Source organism: Sporothrix schenckii (assembly GCF_000961545.1).
Source record: "Sporothrix schenckii 1099-18 chromosome Unknown Cont41, whole genome shotgun sequence".
NCBI classification, from domain to species: domain Eukaryota; kingdom Fungi; phylum Ascomycota; class Sordariomycetes; order Ophiostomatales; family Ophiostomataceae; genus Sporothrix; species Sporothrix schenckii.
In genome coordinates, this window is record NW_015971142.1 from 1,501,509 (window position 1) to 1,520,085 (window position 18,577).

The window sequence follows — 18,577 nt, forward strand, 5'->3', positions numbered from 1 at the left end:
CAGGCTCTCACATGGCACTCTTTGCCAATTCTTTCCTTTGCTGCCCCTCGCCGCCTACTCCTGCCACTCGGCGTCCACCTTCTCGTAGAGCTCAAAGAAGCTCTGGAACAGCTTCACACCCAGGCCCGGGTCCAGCGCGCCCGTTGTCGCGCGGATGCTGTGCATGCTGAGCTGCGGGATGCCGGCGTCGATGCTGCGCACACCGATCATGCTGCTCAGCTCGGGGCCAATGGTGCCGCCGCTGCGGGAGTCGTTGCGGATCATGAAGCGCTGGAGCGTGTTGCCGCTGAGCTCGGCGACGCGGGTGAGGATGGCCGTGGAGACGCTGTCGGTGGTCATGTGGCCGTTGGAGTCGTAGGCGACGGTGATGCCGACGTTGAGCCGCGGCTGGTGGTCGTCGAGGTAGTTGCCGACAAAGTTGGGGTGCACAGCGTGGGTGACGTCGGCGGACACGAGGAAGGAGGCGGCATAGGTGCGCGCGACGAGGCCGGGGCCCAGTGCCGCCGCCGCGCCACTGCCCGCGTTCTTGTTCGCGGCCAGCGACTCGACGGCCCGCTCAATCGTCACCGGCAAGAAGTTGCCCCAGGCGCCCTGGCGCAGCAGGCTGCCAATCTCCTCGTCGTCAAAGAAGGCCGCCAGGCGGATGACGCCCGCGTCGTCGTTGTCCTGGGCGCGCAGCAGCGCCACCAGCGCCGCCCACGAGCAGATCTTGTCGTCGATGCGGCCCGCCGAGATCAGGTCACGGTCCACGCCCAGCACCGTCGCCGGCTGGTGGTCGTACAGCTCCAGCTCCCAGTTCAGGATCAGGCTGTAGTCATCGATGTCCAGCTCGGCCGCAATCAGCTTGACCAGCTTGGGCGGCTGCTGCGCCACAAAAGCGTTGGCGCCCGCAATCGCCTCGCCAGTGCCGCCAGCGCCATCCGTGTCGTCCAGCCCGATAATCGGCACCATCTGCGTCTCCTTGTTGCCGCTGCCCGTCATGGACACGCCGAAATGCGGCGCCAGCGTCGCAATCTTGGCAATCGGCCACCCCAGCTTGACCAGCCGCGTGCTGACCTTGGCCGTGGACGGGTCGCGCACCACCACGCGGCCGCCAATGGCCAGGTCGCGGTCCCACCACGTCGCGTTGAGCGCACCCGCATACGGCGCCACGCCCAGCTGCTGGTACCCGACCTTGGTCGGCTTGCTGCTCACCGGCTTGAGCCGCGCCGTCAGCGCGTCAATGTGGCCCGCCACAATGGCGACGCCGTTGCCAGGCACATAGGCGCCACCGACGGTAAAGGCAATCAGCGAGCTGCCGTTGCGCGTCACATAGTATTTACCGCCCGGCTGGATCGTGCCGGACCAGTCGTCGCGCGCGGACAGTTTGACGAAGCCAGCGTCGGCCAGCTGCTTTTCAAAGTAGCCCACGGCGTGGAAGACGGTCGGGTTCTCGGTGATGAAACGCAAGAACGGCTTGGTGAAGGTGGCAGCGTCGCCGCGCTTCCACGCGCAAATCACACAGTGCGTCTCGCTGTTCTGTGTTACACGGCAGGTGCTGACGTCGACGTCGTGCAGACTGCGGGCGCAGGAAACGCAAATGGTGTTCTCGGCGGGGGTGCGGTCGGCCATGCCGCTCTGGATATAGCACTGCGACTCGATCGAGCGGGTGGCAGGCGTGGCGGCAGCGAGTGGCGGGGAGGAGGCGGGTGTCGAGGAAGCGGACGACGAAGAAACAGAGGGCGACGACGAGGCAACAGATGGCGACGCCATAGCCGCGTTCAAGGTAGAATACGAGCCCGAGGCAAAGCGTTGGTTGAGCCGCTCGCGGTGTGATGTCGCTTGGCGCAGCGTGTTGTAGCGCAGCGGTATTTCGGTCGGAGCTTCGCGGCGGGCCATCGTTGTGGATGTGCAAGGGTGGCGAGAGTGTAGGAATGCTTGAAGGTCTAAGTCGGGCGGGAGAGGTTGATCATAGGAGAATTGTTTGGTTGGGAGGAAGGCTGAGAGAGATTGCGGAAAGAAGCGAAAGCGGAGGTGAGACGGGGCGGCAGAAGGAGCTTTATCTTTGGCCTGTCAGCACCTGCTGGCCCCTGTTTTCTGCCAGGCACGGCACCAGAGCAACGCCCGGATTGGGGGAATTGCGTGCCGTAGCTGGGTCGTGTGGGCGGGTGTGGGAGGGGGCGGACGCTAAAACCGCCAATCCCGCTTAAACCTCTAGGGGTCGCAGGTTGGGAAGCTCACTGGCTGATAGCTGCGGAGTATCAAACTGTTATCGCTGGAGTGCAAAGAGGTATCCACTTTCCCACAGCGCCTGCCCGCACAGGAAGGTGCCCACCGGCAAGATTCGTGACGGCTGATTGATCTTGCGTCACCAATTCCGGAGGGCGAGAGGGGGAAGTAATTGCGAGGAATACGCCTGCCGTGGCAGCTTCGGCAGCGACTGACGCATATTAAAGTGTCCTTGTATTGAGTGGATTACACAATGTGTAATTTACGTACGAAATACGATATACAAAACACAGCATACGTAGTTGGTATCTGCAGAATGAATCGACGGCAAGTAAAGTAAGCGACGTATATTGCGATACCAGAATCCAGGACGCCCATTTCTATCCTCGTTGGGTCTGCATGGCATGGCCCATATGTTTATTCATTACCCAACCCCTAACCTTCAGACTGCATGGCCAACAGCGCACGCACAAAATATATCCCTCTCACCTGACTGCCTGGCGGAACAGTCTCCGCTAGGTGGATTATGATGTTGCTTGTGGTGCGGGTGCGGCTTCGTCTTCCTCTTTTGCAGGAGTGCCTGAGGGTTCTGCAGCTGTCGCCGTAGCGGTTGCAGTTGCAGTTGCAGTTGCAGCTTCGGGTGCTTGTGCTAGTGCTGCTGCTGGTGCTACCGCTTCTGCGACTTGTGCAGCTTCTACCACGTCTGCGGCTGGTGCCTCTATAGCAGCCGGTGCGGCAGCAGACTGGACGACTGGTGCAGCCACAGGTGCTGGTGCAGGTACTGGCGCAGATGCAAGCGTCTTAGCGGGCAGGGAGGCGGGGAGGGCTTCGGGCTCCGGTTGCGGTGAGCTGGCCTCGGGGAGCGATACGGTGGCGTCGGTGGGCTGAGCGGCAGGCGCGTTGAGCGGTTTGCGGCCGTAGACAACATAGCTAGAATGTTAGCGAGAGTGAGTGGAGGAGAGCGAGCGCAGCGAGGACAGAAAGAAAGCGAGCGCAGCGAGGACCACAAAAGGAACGTACATTGGCCAGTAGGCGTGGACGCTGGTGTCGCGCAGGACTTTCCGGGCCTTGCTGACAAGAACAAGAACCTCTTCGCGGGACCAGCCGAGAGCACGAGTCAGCGGCGCGAGCGAGCTGGGCTCGAGGGCCGAGTCCATGTTGGCGAGGCTCCACATGCCCAGGTCCTTGTACTTCTTGTCGCGCGGCCAGCGGTTGATGGGCCACTTGTATATGGTCTGGGTGACGTCCTCGAAGCCGCACTGCTCCATGAGGGGCTTCCACTGCTGGGCGGAGACCACGGGGCGGCCGAGCTTCTCCATGGACTCGATGACGAGCCCCATCCAGATCCAGAGGTCCGAGTCCTTTTTAAGGGTGCCGTCGTCGCAGCCGAGGGGTAGGGCCATGTCCTGGGCCTCGTAGTAGCCGCCCGGCTCGAGGTGTTCGTAGGCCTTTTGCACGACGGCGCCGTTGTCCGTAAAGGAGCCGGCCATCATGCGGGCAAAGATAAAGTCAAAGGGACGGTCCCAGGTCCATTCCCTCTCGAGATCGTCGATTTCAAAGTAGCAGTTTGGCGGAACGCTGCATGATGATTAGCTGTGTATTATCTTGAGGGACGATGACAGGAAGGTGCGTCCTGATTTACAATTCTGGCTGCACTGGACTCAAGTCCACACCAATGACTTCGGCGTCGGGGTGAGCATCGGCTGTACGGGTTAGTACGGCTCACGATTCTTGGAAGCCATGATTTAGCAATTTCCGCTTTCCGAGACGGCAGGACGTACCGTATTCCATGGCCCAAATGCCAGTGCCGGTGCCCAAATCTAGGACACGCCGAGCACCCGTGTTCTTAGGACACAGGCAGTGGTTGCCCTCGATTGTGAGTGTGAGAACATGGTGTTGAAGATCTATTATTGTTAGCAGCGGAAAGTGGATGACATCTTGTAGCAAGTATTAGAAAGAAACCTTACCCAGACGTTCGATTTCGGCCTGGAGTGGGTGAACTGTTGTCAGCACTAGTTTCGAACGATTCTCGTAGTTGTGTTTGCTGCTTTTTATGTCTCTGCCTGTGCCAATTGCTCAAACAATTTCAGAGGCTTCTTTGTTCGAGAACAAGTCACTTCAGAAGGACAAATATCTAATGACAACTCGCGCCTACCTCGTCATTTGGAAGGAAATATTCTCCGGACAGTTAGTGATGATGCTCTTCTCAATGATTGTCCAGTTGTACTGTTTAGGAGATAATACCTACTTCCTGCACTCATGGCGTGGTAGGTACGGCCATTTTCTTGCTGATAGGCCAGGATACTGGACCGGAGAGAGGTCAGAGATTCGCGGAATGGCTGGTGGCGGTGATGTTAGTGGAAAGCTCGATGATCGCTTGGTCCCTTGGCGGAGATGGTGGATAGTGGAGCGTGGGCACTGAATGTATGTCTGACAGCGGCGGGGCGCTAATTCGTGGCCACTACGGACCGGCCCTTCACGCTAAATTGGTGCTGAAGCAGAAGTAGACAGGAAAGGAGGCAAGGAAATAACAAGACATACCACATCGATTGCAGAGTCGCTGTCCTCGTCAATGTCCGCCACCTGAGAGGGAGATGTCACAGATTAGTTCCGTTAATGTTCAACAACAGCTAAGCGAGGCGACAGACAGCAGCAAAAAAAAAAAAGGCGGTGGCTATGGAAGTGGGCAACTCGTAAACGCGAGCAGCCGGCCAGCAAACAGAGTCGTCGGCGAACGCGAAAAGCGAAAAAGGAGACACCGAAGCGACAGAGGGACACACCGAGAAATGGTACCGGTAAGCGAGCGGCAGTGCGCCAGAAGCGATGAAAAGAAGCGGATCCTTTTGCTTGCTCTGCACGACCGCCCATTTCGACCATTTCGCCCCGACCGCCTGCTGGGCCCATTTTCGTAGAGGGTTGTTGGTCTTATCGCTTCGCTTGCAATAGAGACAGACAGAGAGAGAGAGAGAGAGACAGAGAGAATGCACACCCACAATAGGATCGTCGTGGTCGTCTGGGTGGACGTTAGCAGCGACAGTATCGTCGTCGAAGATGGGAGGCACCGCGCCGGCCGGCGGCGGAGAGGCCATGGGGACGGAGCAATCAGGATTGGTGTACGCTCTTGCTGGCTGAATTGAATTGAATCGAACTCTTCTGGTTTCTTTTGGCTTGGTTTTGTTCTATCCCGCCGAGAAAAAGAAAACGCAGATAGAACCACAAAGTCGTCCAAAACCTGTTCCGAAATTTGAAGCGACGGGAACACCAAGAAAGGGGGTTAGAGTGGAAGGGAAGAGGTGCTTAAGCGAGATGTAGGATGGCCGACCGAAAATAAAAGAAAGTGCACGGGGGTATCACACCGTGGATTTATACAGAGTAATACGCTGTAGAGAAAATCAAGAACCGGAGAAGAAAGATACGGGGGAAGTGGCAGGAAACAAGAAAAAGGAGTGGGAGGAGGGAAAGATAATAAGAGAATACGGACCGGGAAGACAGGGCGCGCGAGGAGATAAAAGAGAGAGAGAGAGAAAGAAAGATCGGAAGCCGGATTGATTGAGAGAGTGAGAACGATGGGAGAGTTAAGGAACAGAGAGACGAACAGAGGGAAACAGGCAAGAAGAAGAGGAAACGTAGGACAAGAGCGACCCAGGGAGTCGGAGGAATAGAGTGCGTGCGACGATGACAAAGTGGGCGCGAACGACCATTGGAGGAGTTGGAGAGGCACAGGACGAGAGAAAGCGGTGCGACCAGGAGGATGTCGATGGAGATGTAGTTTTAGACAACAGAAACGAAACGTCGACGACTAAATGATGCCGCCATAATCGCCAGAATGGAACGGCCGAGACGGGGCAACAGGGGGCAACGACCGTGACAACCGCAAGACGCAAACAGACTGCGGATGCACACTGCAGCGCGGAACACGGAAGGTGATACGCGGCCGGCAAAAAGTGGAAGACTGTCCTGTCCGGAGGAGCGTGGAAACTGAAAAAAGGAAAATGGGGTGAGTTGACGGAAATAGCGTGAAGAATGTGCGTCGTAAAGACTGTGGCATCAGGAAACTGTTTACGCGTAGTGACAGCAGTTGTAAAATGGGAGCGTGGGAGCGTGGGAGCAAGGAGCAGGGAGCACATCCCGCAGTTGGGAGGAGTCTTGCTATGTGGGGAGGCTGACTTCTTCAGTTTTCGGTTTTACCGCTTCATTTTCTTGTGACACATCACTTTCTCGCCCCTTTGCACTTTTGTTCTGGCGGTTGTCCGGGGTTGCACCAGCTGGCAGAGTTCGGCGAGCTGAAATATTTAGAGGAAGAGGGTACGAGAAGAGGAGGAGAAGGGAAAAAATAAGAAACGACGAGAGAACAAATTTTACCGACAACGACCATATACGAACTCAAAATTAGCCAAGTCAACAAAACAACGACAAGAATAGAATCGTATCAACAAAGCAGATCAGTCGAGACCACATGACCTTCACCGTGGCATCACCACAACGCCAGAAGAAGTGTGCATTTCAAGTGGAACTGTGACAGCGACCAGAAATGACGCCGATTGCTTCACCATGCGGAACGGCCCCCATGTGCCATACCGGAGCAGTCAGTTTGGGTACGGGGACGGCAACGGAGGGTTTTTTGGCCGCTGCTGTTTTACGAGCATGTAGGCTCGGTCGGCTGGTTTCCGTTTTTTGCCTGCTGGTTCGAGAACATAAGGTCGTCCATCTGTACTTCGTATGAACGCCGCACGGAGTATTACCACATCAGGATCACAAAACAGGGTGCCAGAATACGAGCGCCTACTGGTCCCGTTGGTTGAGCTGAAAGAGCTACTGAAATGGACAGGGCTGGCCATGCTCTTTTGTCTAACCTTTCTTTTCTTTTTCCTGTCTCCTCACCACGTCCCCTTGCCTCATTCGCCTGTGCTCTTGGCTCTGCACCCTCCTCGGCTCCAGCTCTCACCTTATTCGCTCGCTTCATGCCCTGCTTTTCCTCGTGCATCATCTCATTTGCTTGCAAATCGTGTCCGAGAGAGAGGGCGGCCGCTTTCTAACAGCTGCCACCAAACCGCCGCCTTTTCGTCTTTTGCACCAGCTTTGGGGGGCGGCCTGTCACATTTCGCGTTGGCGCTGGCATTGACATCCGTTTCCTGCCGTCTTCTCCTCCGGCCACACCTTCCAGACAAAGCATCCACTGTCGAGATACAACCTTGCCTGCCATTCCTGTTTAGTATTTTCGACTTGTTGGCTGCAAGCACCACCACGGCGCAGGCTCTCTTCCGAGCCAATGAACGCCATCTTTAGGATTCTCCAGTATGTCTCATAGCTTCCGTATTGGGCACCCGTACAGCAATGGCAGGTGTTTCTCGCCCGGCAGGCAGCATTTGTCTGAAAGTGACGACTCCCGGCCGCTTTTGCTTTCTTTTTCCTAGTCTGCTCGTTTTAGCAACCTCTTTTGTGAGGCAGTTTTGCACTTTTTGCATTTTTGACTTTCTGCACAAACGTTACGACGTAGTTTTCTTTTGCGACTGGCGCGTTTTGCTCGTCTTCGAACATACGGAGGTACGTAGCATGTGCATGGTACGGAGAACGACTGCGGCATACACGTTTCCTCTATTTTTGTCGCCTGTGCACCACTGAGGAATTTCGTTTCCTGCCAATGGCCAACGGCAAACCAGCACCAATAGCCAGCGTCCTGCATCCGACGTCGCCTCGTTCATGTGTGATATAAACTCGTTTTGAAAACTCATCACCGACGTTATATATTGCATCGGATGCGGCCTTCTCTCTTCTATTTTTTTCTTTACTTTTCGGTAGTTGTGATTCATATTTCGAGTTTCTTTCCTGCCTTCTTTCTCTTCTCGTTCTGTGCCCAGAGCTTTGCCTCGACCAGTCCCGTCGTCTTTCCCCACCGACTCTGCACATCCTCTCGCTCATCACCCGCAGATTATCCCACTTTTGGACAAGAACAAGTACGAAGTAAGTACAGTGGGGGTACGAGGTAGTATCGTGACGAGTTCGCTTCTACTTTATCCTACCTGTCTGCCACTTGCGTACGCACAACTACGCGTTCAGGTAAGTGACCTGGCCGACGTATATTACAACCCTACTCGCCCGTGCAACGCTGTATTTGCAAGCCCAGCTCTCGCCTCAATAACCGTCTTTTCTTCTTTTGGAAAGATAAATACAACAGCAGACACGTCCTTGCCATTTTCAACACTCTGTGTGAGGTTCCTTGCATTTTCTTCCTTTCCTGTCCAATTGCTGCGATTGTTCCCTTCAATCTTTTCAGCCCCTCGTCCTATTTCTTTGTTTCCTTTCCGCCCTCCTTTCCTCCGTCTTCCTTCTTTTCTTCTTTCTTTGTTCTCAATCCTTCCGACGTACCCAAGCTAGTTCCGCCGCTCGCTCTTCTCTTCCCGCGTCTGGTCTCTCTCGGGCCGTTGCCCTACACTACAGTATCCGCAGCACCATTTTCTCCCACAATGCGATCCTTCCGACGCACATATATGGCTTTCTATCACGATTGTTTCCAACTATACGGCACTTACGCTTCGTGCTTGGGGCATGTTATATGCCCTGAAAGAATGTTCTCACGTTTTCACTTCGCATAAACGAACTTGTAGGTAGACATGATTTTCGTATATCAGATGCGGCTTTATGTCAAGCTCTATCCTAGTTTTCATTCTGCGTATGAAAGTGTCGTATTCCTATTGTCTGTCGAATCACACTGATCGATTGACTGCTATGTTGGGGCGGCACATCCGCAGTGCCCATTGTTTTCTTAGTTTCTTTGTGCTCGGTATTCTGGTAGGTCTGAGTGCGTTGTCAGAGGGGTGGAGGGTGTGTCGTTTGTGCAACCCTGTCCCAAACAATGGAAACAAAGTATACAACAAGCGCGGTTCTCGTGCACCCTGACCCTAACGAGCGGTTTGAGTGGCTTGAAACGCAATATTTTTAATAAAATAAAGAAAGGAAATAAGCCGACTCCCAGCAGCTGAGTTTTGCTACAACAGAGGAAAGGGGGAATTATCAACGAAAAATTGCTGCGAATACCAGCTGAAGTTGTGCTGTCTGCTCATCCCCTTCACCTCATCTATATTTTGTCTTGTTGTCTGTCAGCCGATACTTCAAAAAAGCAGTCGTCTGCACGCCCGTCCGCCCTTCCAGAACAACTTTTTGTGCAACAAGTCAAACCAGACAACTGGAACTCTCTCGTTTTCAAGCTGCCCCAATCTATTTCCCACCCGTCTCCTCCCCCCCTGCTCTCCCTTCCTGAGAATTGCTTGCTGTCACATTTTCTGCTTGTTTCCACTTTTGCGTGCAAAATCCGAGGTCCTTTCTTTGCCCACTGTCCTTTTCTCTTCTCCGCTGCACGGTATCTTGCGCGCTTCCTGCCACAAACCTTCTCCACCATCTGTTTGGCTCTTTCCTCCCGTTTGTCTTCTTTTTTTTTCGGCTCCGTGGTCCAAGGGAGGGGGACTTGGGCCAGGCGTAGAGTCGTATTCCGTTCTGGCGTGCCCGGTGCACTGGTGTCAGCCTTTGACAGTCTATTTGTGCTCCATTCCCCCCCCCACCAGTCTCTTTGTTTCTTGTCCTTCCTCTCCTTTATTTGATCCTCTCGACGCCATTTCTATCAACTCTCGCTCGTCATTTTGCCCTCGCCCCTCTCCTTCGTCTTCTTCACAACGCACCCCCTCCTTTGGCCCCTTTTCTTCCTCTTCCTTTTCTCCTCTTTCTCTTTTTCGTTTTTGCCTACTCTCTCGTCTTGTTTTCTCGCCATCGTCCAGCCTCCAGTGCCCCTCGTCTCAAAAACGACGTGTAATATTTGTTATTTGTCGATCACAGCAAAACAAACCTGGTAAAACAAATTGTCTCTGTGTGCCATCAGAATCCCAGCCCTTTCCTACCCGACAAACCGAGAGACAAGACCCAGACGACAGCAGCACAGAGTGTTGCGTACAACAGACAGGAACACAACTTACAGATACTCAGAAAAGTACAAAAGGCAAGCCACGTCTGTCACACGGCGGTGAAAGTGGCACTTTACGGGTGTTGTTTTATCTTGTCGGTTATTCCGTATTTTCATTGCAAACACAGCAACTTACCGCTACGGCGGGTTACGTTACAGGGACACCAGAAAACTGTCTTAATGACGTTTCCACTTTCCGTCTTCCCGGGTTTCTTTACGTACTCTGCTTCTGTTCACTGTTTTCTCTGTATTCTCTGTTGTTTACGTCCTCCAATTTACCGTTTGTGTACTCCGTACACTCTTTGTCATGACTGTTTTAATTCCATCCTTGATGACCAGTCCCAAAAACTGACTTATCAGGTGCATCCTCCACCGGTGTCCCCAAACCAGAATTACAACTCAGACATTGGCCGTGCCTCAACTTCCAAGGAACGCTGCTAGGTTCTTATTCTACCTTCTCCGGCTGTCAGATTTGCCCTCTTTCGTCACTTTTTTGTTGTTTGAACTCAACAGAAACGGGAATCGGCAGTCATTCCAGGTCCCTACTTATTCCACTCTCTTGCTTGTTTTCAGCCTCTGTCAGCCGGTTTGCATTGACCATCATACGACACTACGTCGTAACCTACCGTCTCTGGCCATCCTGTTCAATATCCCGCTTCATTGATTTTTTTTCTTCTATTTTTTTTGTTAATTCCTGTCTCCCCCCTCCCAGCCGTTCCCCACGACCCCCACCTCTCCTCATGGCCTGGCTGTTGCCCGCCGCGGGGATCGCGGCCGTCGTCGCCCTCGTCTACTACGTCGCCAGTAGCATCCGCAGCTACCTCCACCTCCGTCACATTCCGGGCCCGCGGTGGGCCGCCTGGACAGACCTGTGGCTCGTGCGCGGCCAGCTCAGCGGGCAGCTCAACTTTACGCTGCAGTCGGTCAATGAAAAGTACGGCAACCTGGCGCGCATCGGCCGCAACTGGGTGGTGTGCGGCGACCCAGACGAACTGCGGCGCATCTGGGGCGTGCGGTCCAACTACAAGCGGGCGTACTGGTACCGCGGGCTGCGGGTGGACCCCTACCGCGACAGCACGTTTTCGACGCTCGACGACGCCGTGCACGACGAGCTGCGGTCGAAGCTGCTGCCCGGGTACGGCGGCAAGGATGTGGACAACCTGCACGAAAACATTGACGCGCAAGTGGCCGGGTTTGTGAAGCTGCTCGAGGACAAGTATCTCTCGGTGGAGGGCGAGGGCGAGGGCGAGGGCGAGAGCGGAACCAGCGACAAGACCAAGAACACGGGCGGCAAGGGCATTTACAAAACGGTGGACCTCGCGCGCAAGGTGCAGTTCTTTACGCTCGACGTCATCTCGGTGCTAGCCTTTGGCGAGTCGTTTGGGTACCTGGACGCCGACTTTGACAAGTTTGGCTACATCCGCACCACCGAGAGCACTGTTCCCATCCTCATGTCGACGGCCATCCTGCCGTGGATCGTCGACACGCTGCAGTCGCCGTACCTGCGGCCCTTTTTGCCCAACGTCCGCGGCATGGTCGGCATCGGCACCGTCATGACGCTGGCGAGCGAGGCCGTGGATGCGCGCTACGGCGACCACGCCGTCGTCAAGCGTGACATTCTCGGCTCGTTTGTGGCGCACGGCCTCGGCCGCGACGACGCCGAGGGCGAGGCCGTCGTGCAGATCATTGCCGGCTCCGACACGTCCGCCACGGCCATCCGGTCGACGCTGCTGTACATCATTACCAACCCGCACGTCTACACGCGCCTGCAGCGCGAGATCGACGAGGGCGTGCGCGCCGGCCGCATCAGCAGCCCCATCTCGGACGCAGAAGCCCGCAATTTCCCCTACCTGCAGGCCGTCATCCGCGAGGGCCTGCGCATGTGGCCGCCCGCGACGGGCCTGCTGCCCAAAGTGTCCAAGGTCGACGACGTCATCTGCGGCTACCGCGTCCCCGCCGGCACCTCGGTCGCCTGGGCGCCCTGGACAGTGATGCGCAACAAGGCCGTCTTTGGCGACGACTGCGAGCTCTTCCGCCCGGAGCGCTGGCTGGGCGTCACAGCAGACCACTACCGCGTCATGGACCAGACGGTGATGTTGGATTTCGGCGGCGGCAGCCGCTATGAGTGCCTGGGCAAGAACATTGCCATGATTGAGCTCAACAAGGTGTATGTGGAGCTGCTGCGGCGCTTCGACATTGTGCTCGTCGACCCGGCGCACCCGTGGAAGTCGTTCAACGCGGCCTTTTTCATCCAGAGCGACATGAACGTGCGCATCACGCGGCGAGCGGATGCAGTGAAGGAGTGACAAGGGTGGGCCGAGTGCAGAGGCAGCAAGCTGACATGGAATCCAGAGAGACGAAGGACGTGTTGGGGTAGAAAACGGGCGGCAGACTGACCAGCTACGTGATACCCCATAGCGATGTTGATTTGGGAGGACGTCTCGGATTTGGTTCTGAACGCGCGCTTTTATTCTGTTTTATTTTAGTTTGCTTTTTGCAGCTCTGCGCGCTTTTCATTAGCGTTTTGTTCTCGCCTTTTGTAATTGCAAGGCTATATGTTGTTTTGTTTTGCCGTCTTCTACTTCATGGGCGTCATTCTTGACGAGTTTGATGATTCAGTCCAATTACTTGCAGCTCCCTAAATTACAGTGCATTTCACTGAAAGACCGCTGAACAATCTCCGCTTCCGCGCCGCGCCGTGAGCGGAGGTGGGCTGATAGTACGGACTCAAAGAGGAAGGTCCTTCCAGGGCCGGCCTACTGCCTGCCGTATACCGATATATCCTTTGACGAATGTTTCTCGAGTTGGATCGCTCCTTCTGGTTTACTACACATACGACGTGCACCAGACACATGCCCATCGCGCCTGCCGATCGTATTACACTACACCCCTCCTTCCTTTTCCAGACACACACCACTCGACAACGACAACCCCTGAATCTCCTCAAGTGCCAACAAAGGCGACGCCGGACGTCGACATTGATAACGTTCAGAACCTACCTTTCCAGGGAATCCATCCCCTCGCACGTCGCCCAGCGACAGACACCACACACCACAAACACCATGCCCCGCCCTACCATTGCCATCGCCGGCCTCGCCTGCGAAACATCCACGTTTACACCGTCGCGCACCGATGCACCGGCTTTCCACCCACAGCGCGGCCCCGACGCTGTGGGCATCTACCGATTCTTGGATGCGGGCACACCGCTCGCCGCTGCGGCCGACTGGCGCGGCGCACTCATAGGGCGGGCGCTGCCGGGCGGAATGATCAAGCGGGACGCGTACGAGCTGCTGGCAGCAGAGATTGTGGAGCGACTGCAGGCCATTGTCAAGGACACCCATCTGGACGGTCTCTGGTTCGACATCCACGGCGCCATGGTGGTCGAGGGCCTGGACGACTCCGAAGCGGACCTGTTGCGGCGTGTGCGGGCTGTCATTGGCCCCGACGTCGTGGTCTCTGCGTCCATGGACCTGCACGGCAACGTGTCGCGCGAGCTTGTGCACATGCTCGATCTGATTACGTGCTACCGAAAGGCGCCGCACGAGGACGAGCTGGACACCAAGGAGCGGGCGTGCCGCAACCTCGTCCAGACCCTCGTGGAGCACTCCGGGTGCCGGCCCATCAAGGCCTGGGTGCCTGTGCCCATTCTGCTGCCGGGCGAGCAGACCTCCACACGCGACGAGCCGGCCAAGCACATTTACGCAGCTGTCCCGGCCGTCGAGGAACTCTCGGGCGTGCTCGATGCGGCCATTTGGGTCGGCTACGCGTGGGCCGACGAGCCGCGCAACCGCGCCGCCGTGGTGGTGACGGGGTGGCACACGGAGGCCGTCGCCGCGGGCGCCGAGCGGCTGGCGCGGCTGTTCTGGAAGGCGCGTGCCGCGTTCCACTTTGTGGCGCCGACGGGCACGCTTGACGAATGTCTCGACAAGGCGTTTGCCGCGCCGCCGGCCGCCAAACCGTTCTTTGTCTCGGACTCGGGGGACAACCCGACGGCCGGTGGATCGGGCGACGTGACATGGGGGCTCACGCAGCTGATGAAGCGCAAGGAATTGAAAGTGACGCACAAGAATGAGGACGAGCGGCCGACTGTCATCTACGCCAGCATCCCAGGCCCCGAGGCGGTACGGACGGCCGTGGCCGCAGGCGTCGGCAGCAGCGTCACGGTTACGGCGGGCGCCGCCATCGACGATGTGCATGCAGGGCCCATTACACTCACCGGCGATGTCGTTGCCATCAAGCACGGCGACAAGCATGCACGGACCGAAATCGTCCTGCGCCCAAAAGGTACATTGCTCTATGTCATAATCACGGATCTGCGCAAGCCCTACCACTTGGAGCGCGATTTCACAGACTTGGGCCTCAAGCCACGCGAGGCAGACGTCGTCCTCGTCAAGATTGGCTACCTCGAACCGCAGCTGTACGCCATGGCGGCCGACTGGATGCTGGCACTGACGCCTGGCGGTGTCGACCAGGACTTGCAGCGGCTGGGCCATACGCGCATCAGGCGGCCCATGTTTCCGTTTGACGGGGAGTTTGGCACACCGCCCGACCTGTCGGCTCGGCTTATTCCTCTGTCGACGGAGCCCTTGGCAGGGCCGGACGAGTGAGACAGCGGGAAGAGGATAAGGATGTGAAAATGAGTGTGACACAATTATTTTAATCCGAGCTTGCTGATGCTACAGTGGCCGATCATAACATAACTGGACACGTACGGGACACACGTAACATCATGTCCGAGCGATGCTCCTGTTATTGTCCGTCTCGTCTCATTCTGGCCGAGCTGCGAAAAGTGTCCGATGGCAAGGATGGTCATAGTGATGTCTGAGCGAATTGGGCACGTCAGCAGCTCGTAAATACGAACTTGTCAATTGGAGCAGAACATATGTGTGATCTAGAGCATTGAGGAGGAACGTGGACATTCGACACAGTGTAGCAGAGTTGTTCTTTAGTTTGTATAATTGATAGTGAAAGTATTGGCTGACAGAGGGAAGAAAATAAAATGTTGGAACATGAAGCAAAAAATTAAATAAAAAATGTATGTGATTTTTATTTTATTTTTACTCAATTAGAGCGTTCCCTCCATAAAATACGGACAAAAATCCCCCCCAAAGCATCTCGCAAACCCATAATGTAGAAATCAAAATGGTTCCCATACCTGCAAAAACAAGCGGCAATCGGATGGCTACATGCCGTAAAAGAGATTGAAGCTTCTACCGAGATGTTTCTTTGAGCTCGGGATGACATCACAGGGCAGCCTTGCAGCAGGGGCATCCGCCACGGAACCCACTGTGTTCCCACAACAGACCTAAAAGGGCCTCCACACCTCGCCCGTTCGGGCCCTGCCGACGCCGATGCCAAGACCGAAGTCGCGAGAGTGATGTGCGGATGCGTTCGTCGCTCTTTTCTGATTGGGACCTTGTTTGCTCCTTTTTTTGTCTCTTTTCTCCCTTTCTTATTTCCTTTTCCGACGTCAAGGAAGGTTCAAGGAAGACTGCCGTCCGCACGGAGAAACGGCGTGTTTCTTTTACACCGTGTGAGCGGAAATAGCCGGGACAGGAGACGTCTTGCGTGGTTTTGTCGCCGACGAGTTTCTTTTTCTTCTTTTCTCGCATTCTCCATTGTCGTACCTCCATCTCAAAGGCAACATCACACAAATGCACTAAAGTACCCGAGCTCGGCTCCGAAGCCCTTTGAAGGCATAGAAACTAGGACTAGCGCTGGTAACAAAAGACCGGCTGTGCGGATTCAGTCGGTGGTTCCTTTTGCTGGCAATTTGTGCACCTTTTTGGGTTGTTAGCAGACTTCCGGGGCTTGCGGCTACCTGCGGCCGGCACCAGGTACGTGAGTGTACTAAAGACGTCGGTTATCGAGCCTCGAAAACAACGGATATTTTATTGAAAATTTTATCGCCGGTTTACACCCATGACGACGATCAGCAAGAACTCTCACTGGTACCTTTTTGTGAATAAAAGCTAGTAAGGGGAACATCATCGAAGCCTTTTCGACTGTTTTGATTGCAATAGTGCAATGGCGATTCGACTGCTTTTGTCAATTGGTCCAATTCGACCCAACATCCATTTACACGACAGATTCCTGTCCGTCCACTCACACGATTGAACCAAGAACACCACCCGACTCAACCGCTATGGCCGAACCAAAAGCAGACGCCAAGCCGGCCCCATTGGCCAATGACGACGACGACATCGACGACCAGTACGAGCGCCTCGAAGACGCCGGCGCGCTGAGTCCGGACGAGCTCGAAGACAACGAAGAGGACGGCGAAGACGCGCCGACACCCCCGGAAGAGGGCTGCGATGGACACCGGCCGGTGCTGTTCCGCTCGCGCACGGCGCGCACATCGCGCACAAGCCTGTCACGGCGGACGACGGCCGAAGCTACGGGCGCTGATGGCAGTGGCAGTGGCAATGGCAACAATCCTGGCCGCCGGCCGTCGACCGCCAGCAACGCCGCCAGTGTGACGCGCACGCAGTCCATGCTGTCGCGCATCCGCTCGCGTCGCAGCCTGCCCGGCGCGCAAGCCAACGGCATGCCGGTCTTCTCGCACCCGCTCGGCCGCGTGCAGACGACCAAGGACGTGCTCGTGGACTTTGACGGCCCCGACGACCCGTACCGCGCCCTCAACTGGCCGACGCGCAAGAAGATTGTGACGACCATGGTCTACGGCTTTGTGACCATGACGGCCACGTGGGCGTCGTCGTCGTACTCGGCGGGCACGGCCGCGGTGGCGGCTGCGTTCGGCGTGTCGGCCGAGGTGGCCACGCTGGGCACGTCGCTGTTTCTGATGGGCTTTGGCGTCGGCCCGCTGCTGTGGGCGCCGCTTAGCGAGGTCTACGGGCGGCGCAACGCCGTGCTGACGCCCATGTTCGTGGCCGTGTGCTTCTCGTTTGGCAGCGCGACGGCCAAGGACTTCCAGACGCTGATGCTGACGCGCTTCTTTGGCGGCTTTTTCGCGTCGGCGCCCGTCACCAACACCGGCGGCGTGCTGGGCGACCTCTTCTCGCCCGCGTGGCGCGGCATCGCCATGGCGGGCTACGCCATGGCCGTCGTGGGCGGACCCGTGCTGGGCCCCATTGTGTCGGCGGCCGTGGTGATCCAGCCGTCGCTGGGCTGGCGCTGGACCGAGTATCTGACGGGCATCCTGCAGGCGTTTGTGCTCGTGGTGGCCATTGTGCTGATTGACGAGTCCTACGGCCCCGTCCTGCTCGTCTACAAGGCGCGCCGCCTGCGCCACGAGACGGGCAACTGGGCGCTGCACGCGCGCTTCGAGGAGTGGGACGTCAGCATCCGCGAGCTGGCCAGCAAGTTCTTGGTGCGCCCCATCCAGCTGCTCCTGACGCCCATTTGCTTTCTCGTCGCCTTGTATGCCAGCTTCTGCTACGGCATCCTCTACATGCAGCTCGGCGCCATCCCCATCATCTTTGGCGAGATCCGCGGCTGGGGCCACCTGGTGGCGGCCCTGCCGTTCCTCGGCCTCCTGCTGGGCGCTGCCATCGGCGCCGCAGCGAACGTGTACAACCAGACGCTCTACAACAAGGCATACCATGCCGCCGGCAACCGCGCCGTCCCCGAGAAGCGCCTGCCGCCGATGATGGTGGGCTCCGTGCTGTTCAGTGGCGGCCAGTTTCTGACGGGCTGGACCGGCGCCCGCACCGACATCCACTGGATTGCGCCCGTCCTCGGGCTCGTCATGACGGGCTCTGGTTTCTTCACCATTTTCCAGGCCGCCCTCAACTACTTGGTGGACACCTTCCAGACGTATGCCGCCTCGGCCATTGCCGCCAACACCTTTCTGCGCTCCTGCTTTGCCGCCGCGTTCCCCCTCGTCGTCTCCGCCCTGTTCCACAATCTGGGCGTCGGTCCTGGCTCGAGCATCACGGGCGGCTTTGCCACGCTGCTGATCCCAGTGCCGTTTGTCTTTTACATCTACGGCAAGCGCATTCGGGCGCGCTCGAAGTGGTCCAAAGCGTCCGTGTTTGATTAGAAGCGAGCACGACGTGCGAGGAAGCAATTGAAACCGCGGATTGGGATAACGATGACAGCATTGAACATTTACGTTGTCCACATAGACGTATATAATTAATACCTTGATACCAACTACACGCTTGTCTTCATTACATTGTTCTCACTGTCACCCACGTATACACTTTGCGTAAGCTGAACAGTTGTTGTGTGCTATCCTCCTTTCACATCACGATCATACATTTTGACTCATACAAGACATACAGGTAGTAAATCCCACAAAAATAACCGTAAACTCCAGTTCAGGAAAGGCAAATCCAAACAATCCAAGAATGTCCATAGCCAAATTCATAACAATCCATAACAATCCATAACAATCCATAGCAGTCCATAGCAGTCCATAGCAGTCCATAGCAGTCCATAGCAGTTCATAAGCAG

General features: G+C 56.4%; 6 protein-coding genes across 6 annotated transcripts; 3 read left to right on the forward strand and 3 right to left on the reverse strand.

Annotated features, from left to right (window-relative positions):
• Positions 1 to 54: 54 nt before the first annotated feature.
• Positions 55 to 1,878, reverse strand: SPSK_07290 (aminopeptidase I; the record flags this gene model as incomplete). Its single annotated transcript, XM_016733954.1, has 1 exon — positions 55 to 1,878. The coding sequence occupies one exon, from the start codon at positions 1,876 to 1,878 to the stop codon at positions 55 to 57; it is 1,824 nt and encodes a 607-aa protein (XP_016590819.1).
• An 854-nt stretch (positions 1,879 to 2,732) lies between these two features.
• SPSK_07057 (methyltransferase domain containing protein) lies at positions 2,733 to 5,297 on the reverse strand (the record flags this gene model as incomplete). Its single annotated transcript, XM_016733727.1, has 8 exons — positions 2,733 to 3,138; positions 3,229 to 3,786; positions 3,851 to 3,911; positions 3,990 to 4,112; positions 4,176 to 4,208; positions 4,457 to 4,547; positions 4,750 to 4,791; positions 4,857 to 5,297. 8 exons carry the CDS (start codon positions 5,295 to 5,297, stop codon positions 2,733 to 2,735), a joined length of 1,755 nt encoding a protein of 584 aa, XP_016590820.1.
• A 1,649-nt stretch (positions 5,298 to 6,946) lies between these two features.
• SPSK_08204 (uncharacterized protein) lies at positions 6,947 to 7,192 on the reverse strand (the record flags this gene model as incomplete). The annotated part of the gene is made up of 1 exon (XM_016734842.1): positions 6,947 to 7,192. The coding sequence occupies one exon, from the start codon at positions 7,190 to 7,192 to the stop codon at positions 6,947 to 6,949; it is 246 nt and encodes an 81-aa protein (XP_016590821.1).
• Positions 7,193 to 10,899: 3,707 nt separating this feature from the next.
• Positions 10,900 to 12,465, forward strand: SPSK_07435 (Cytochrome P450 family protein; the record flags this gene model as incomplete). The annotated part of the gene is made up of 1 exon (XM_016734098.1): positions 10,900 to 12,465. The coding sequence occupies one exon, from the start codon at positions 10,900 to 10,902 to the stop codon at positions 12,463 to 12,465; it is 1,566 nt and encodes a 521-aa protein (XP_016590822.1).
• Positions 12,466 to 13,221: 756 nt separating this feature from the next.
• On the forward strand, positions 13,222 to 14,766 carry SPSK_07446 (uncharacterized protein; the record flags this gene model as incomplete). Its single annotated transcript, XM_016734108.1, has 1 exon — positions 13,222 to 14,766. One exon carries the CDS (start codon positions 13,222 to 13,224, stop codon positions 14,764 to 14,766), a length of 1,545 nt encoding a protein of 514 aa, XP_016590823.1.
• Positions 14,767 to 16,304: 1,538 nt separating this feature from the next.
• On the forward strand, positions 16,305 to 18,161 carry SPSK_07281 (uncharacterized protein; the record flags this gene model as incomplete). The annotated part of the gene is made up of 1 exon (XM_016733945.1): positions 16,305 to 18,161. One exon carries the CDS (start codon positions 16,305 to 16,307, stop codon positions 18,159 to 18,161), a length of 1,857 nt encoding a protein of 618 aa, XP_016590824.1.
• Positions 18,162 to 18,577: the final 416 nt, after the last annotated feature.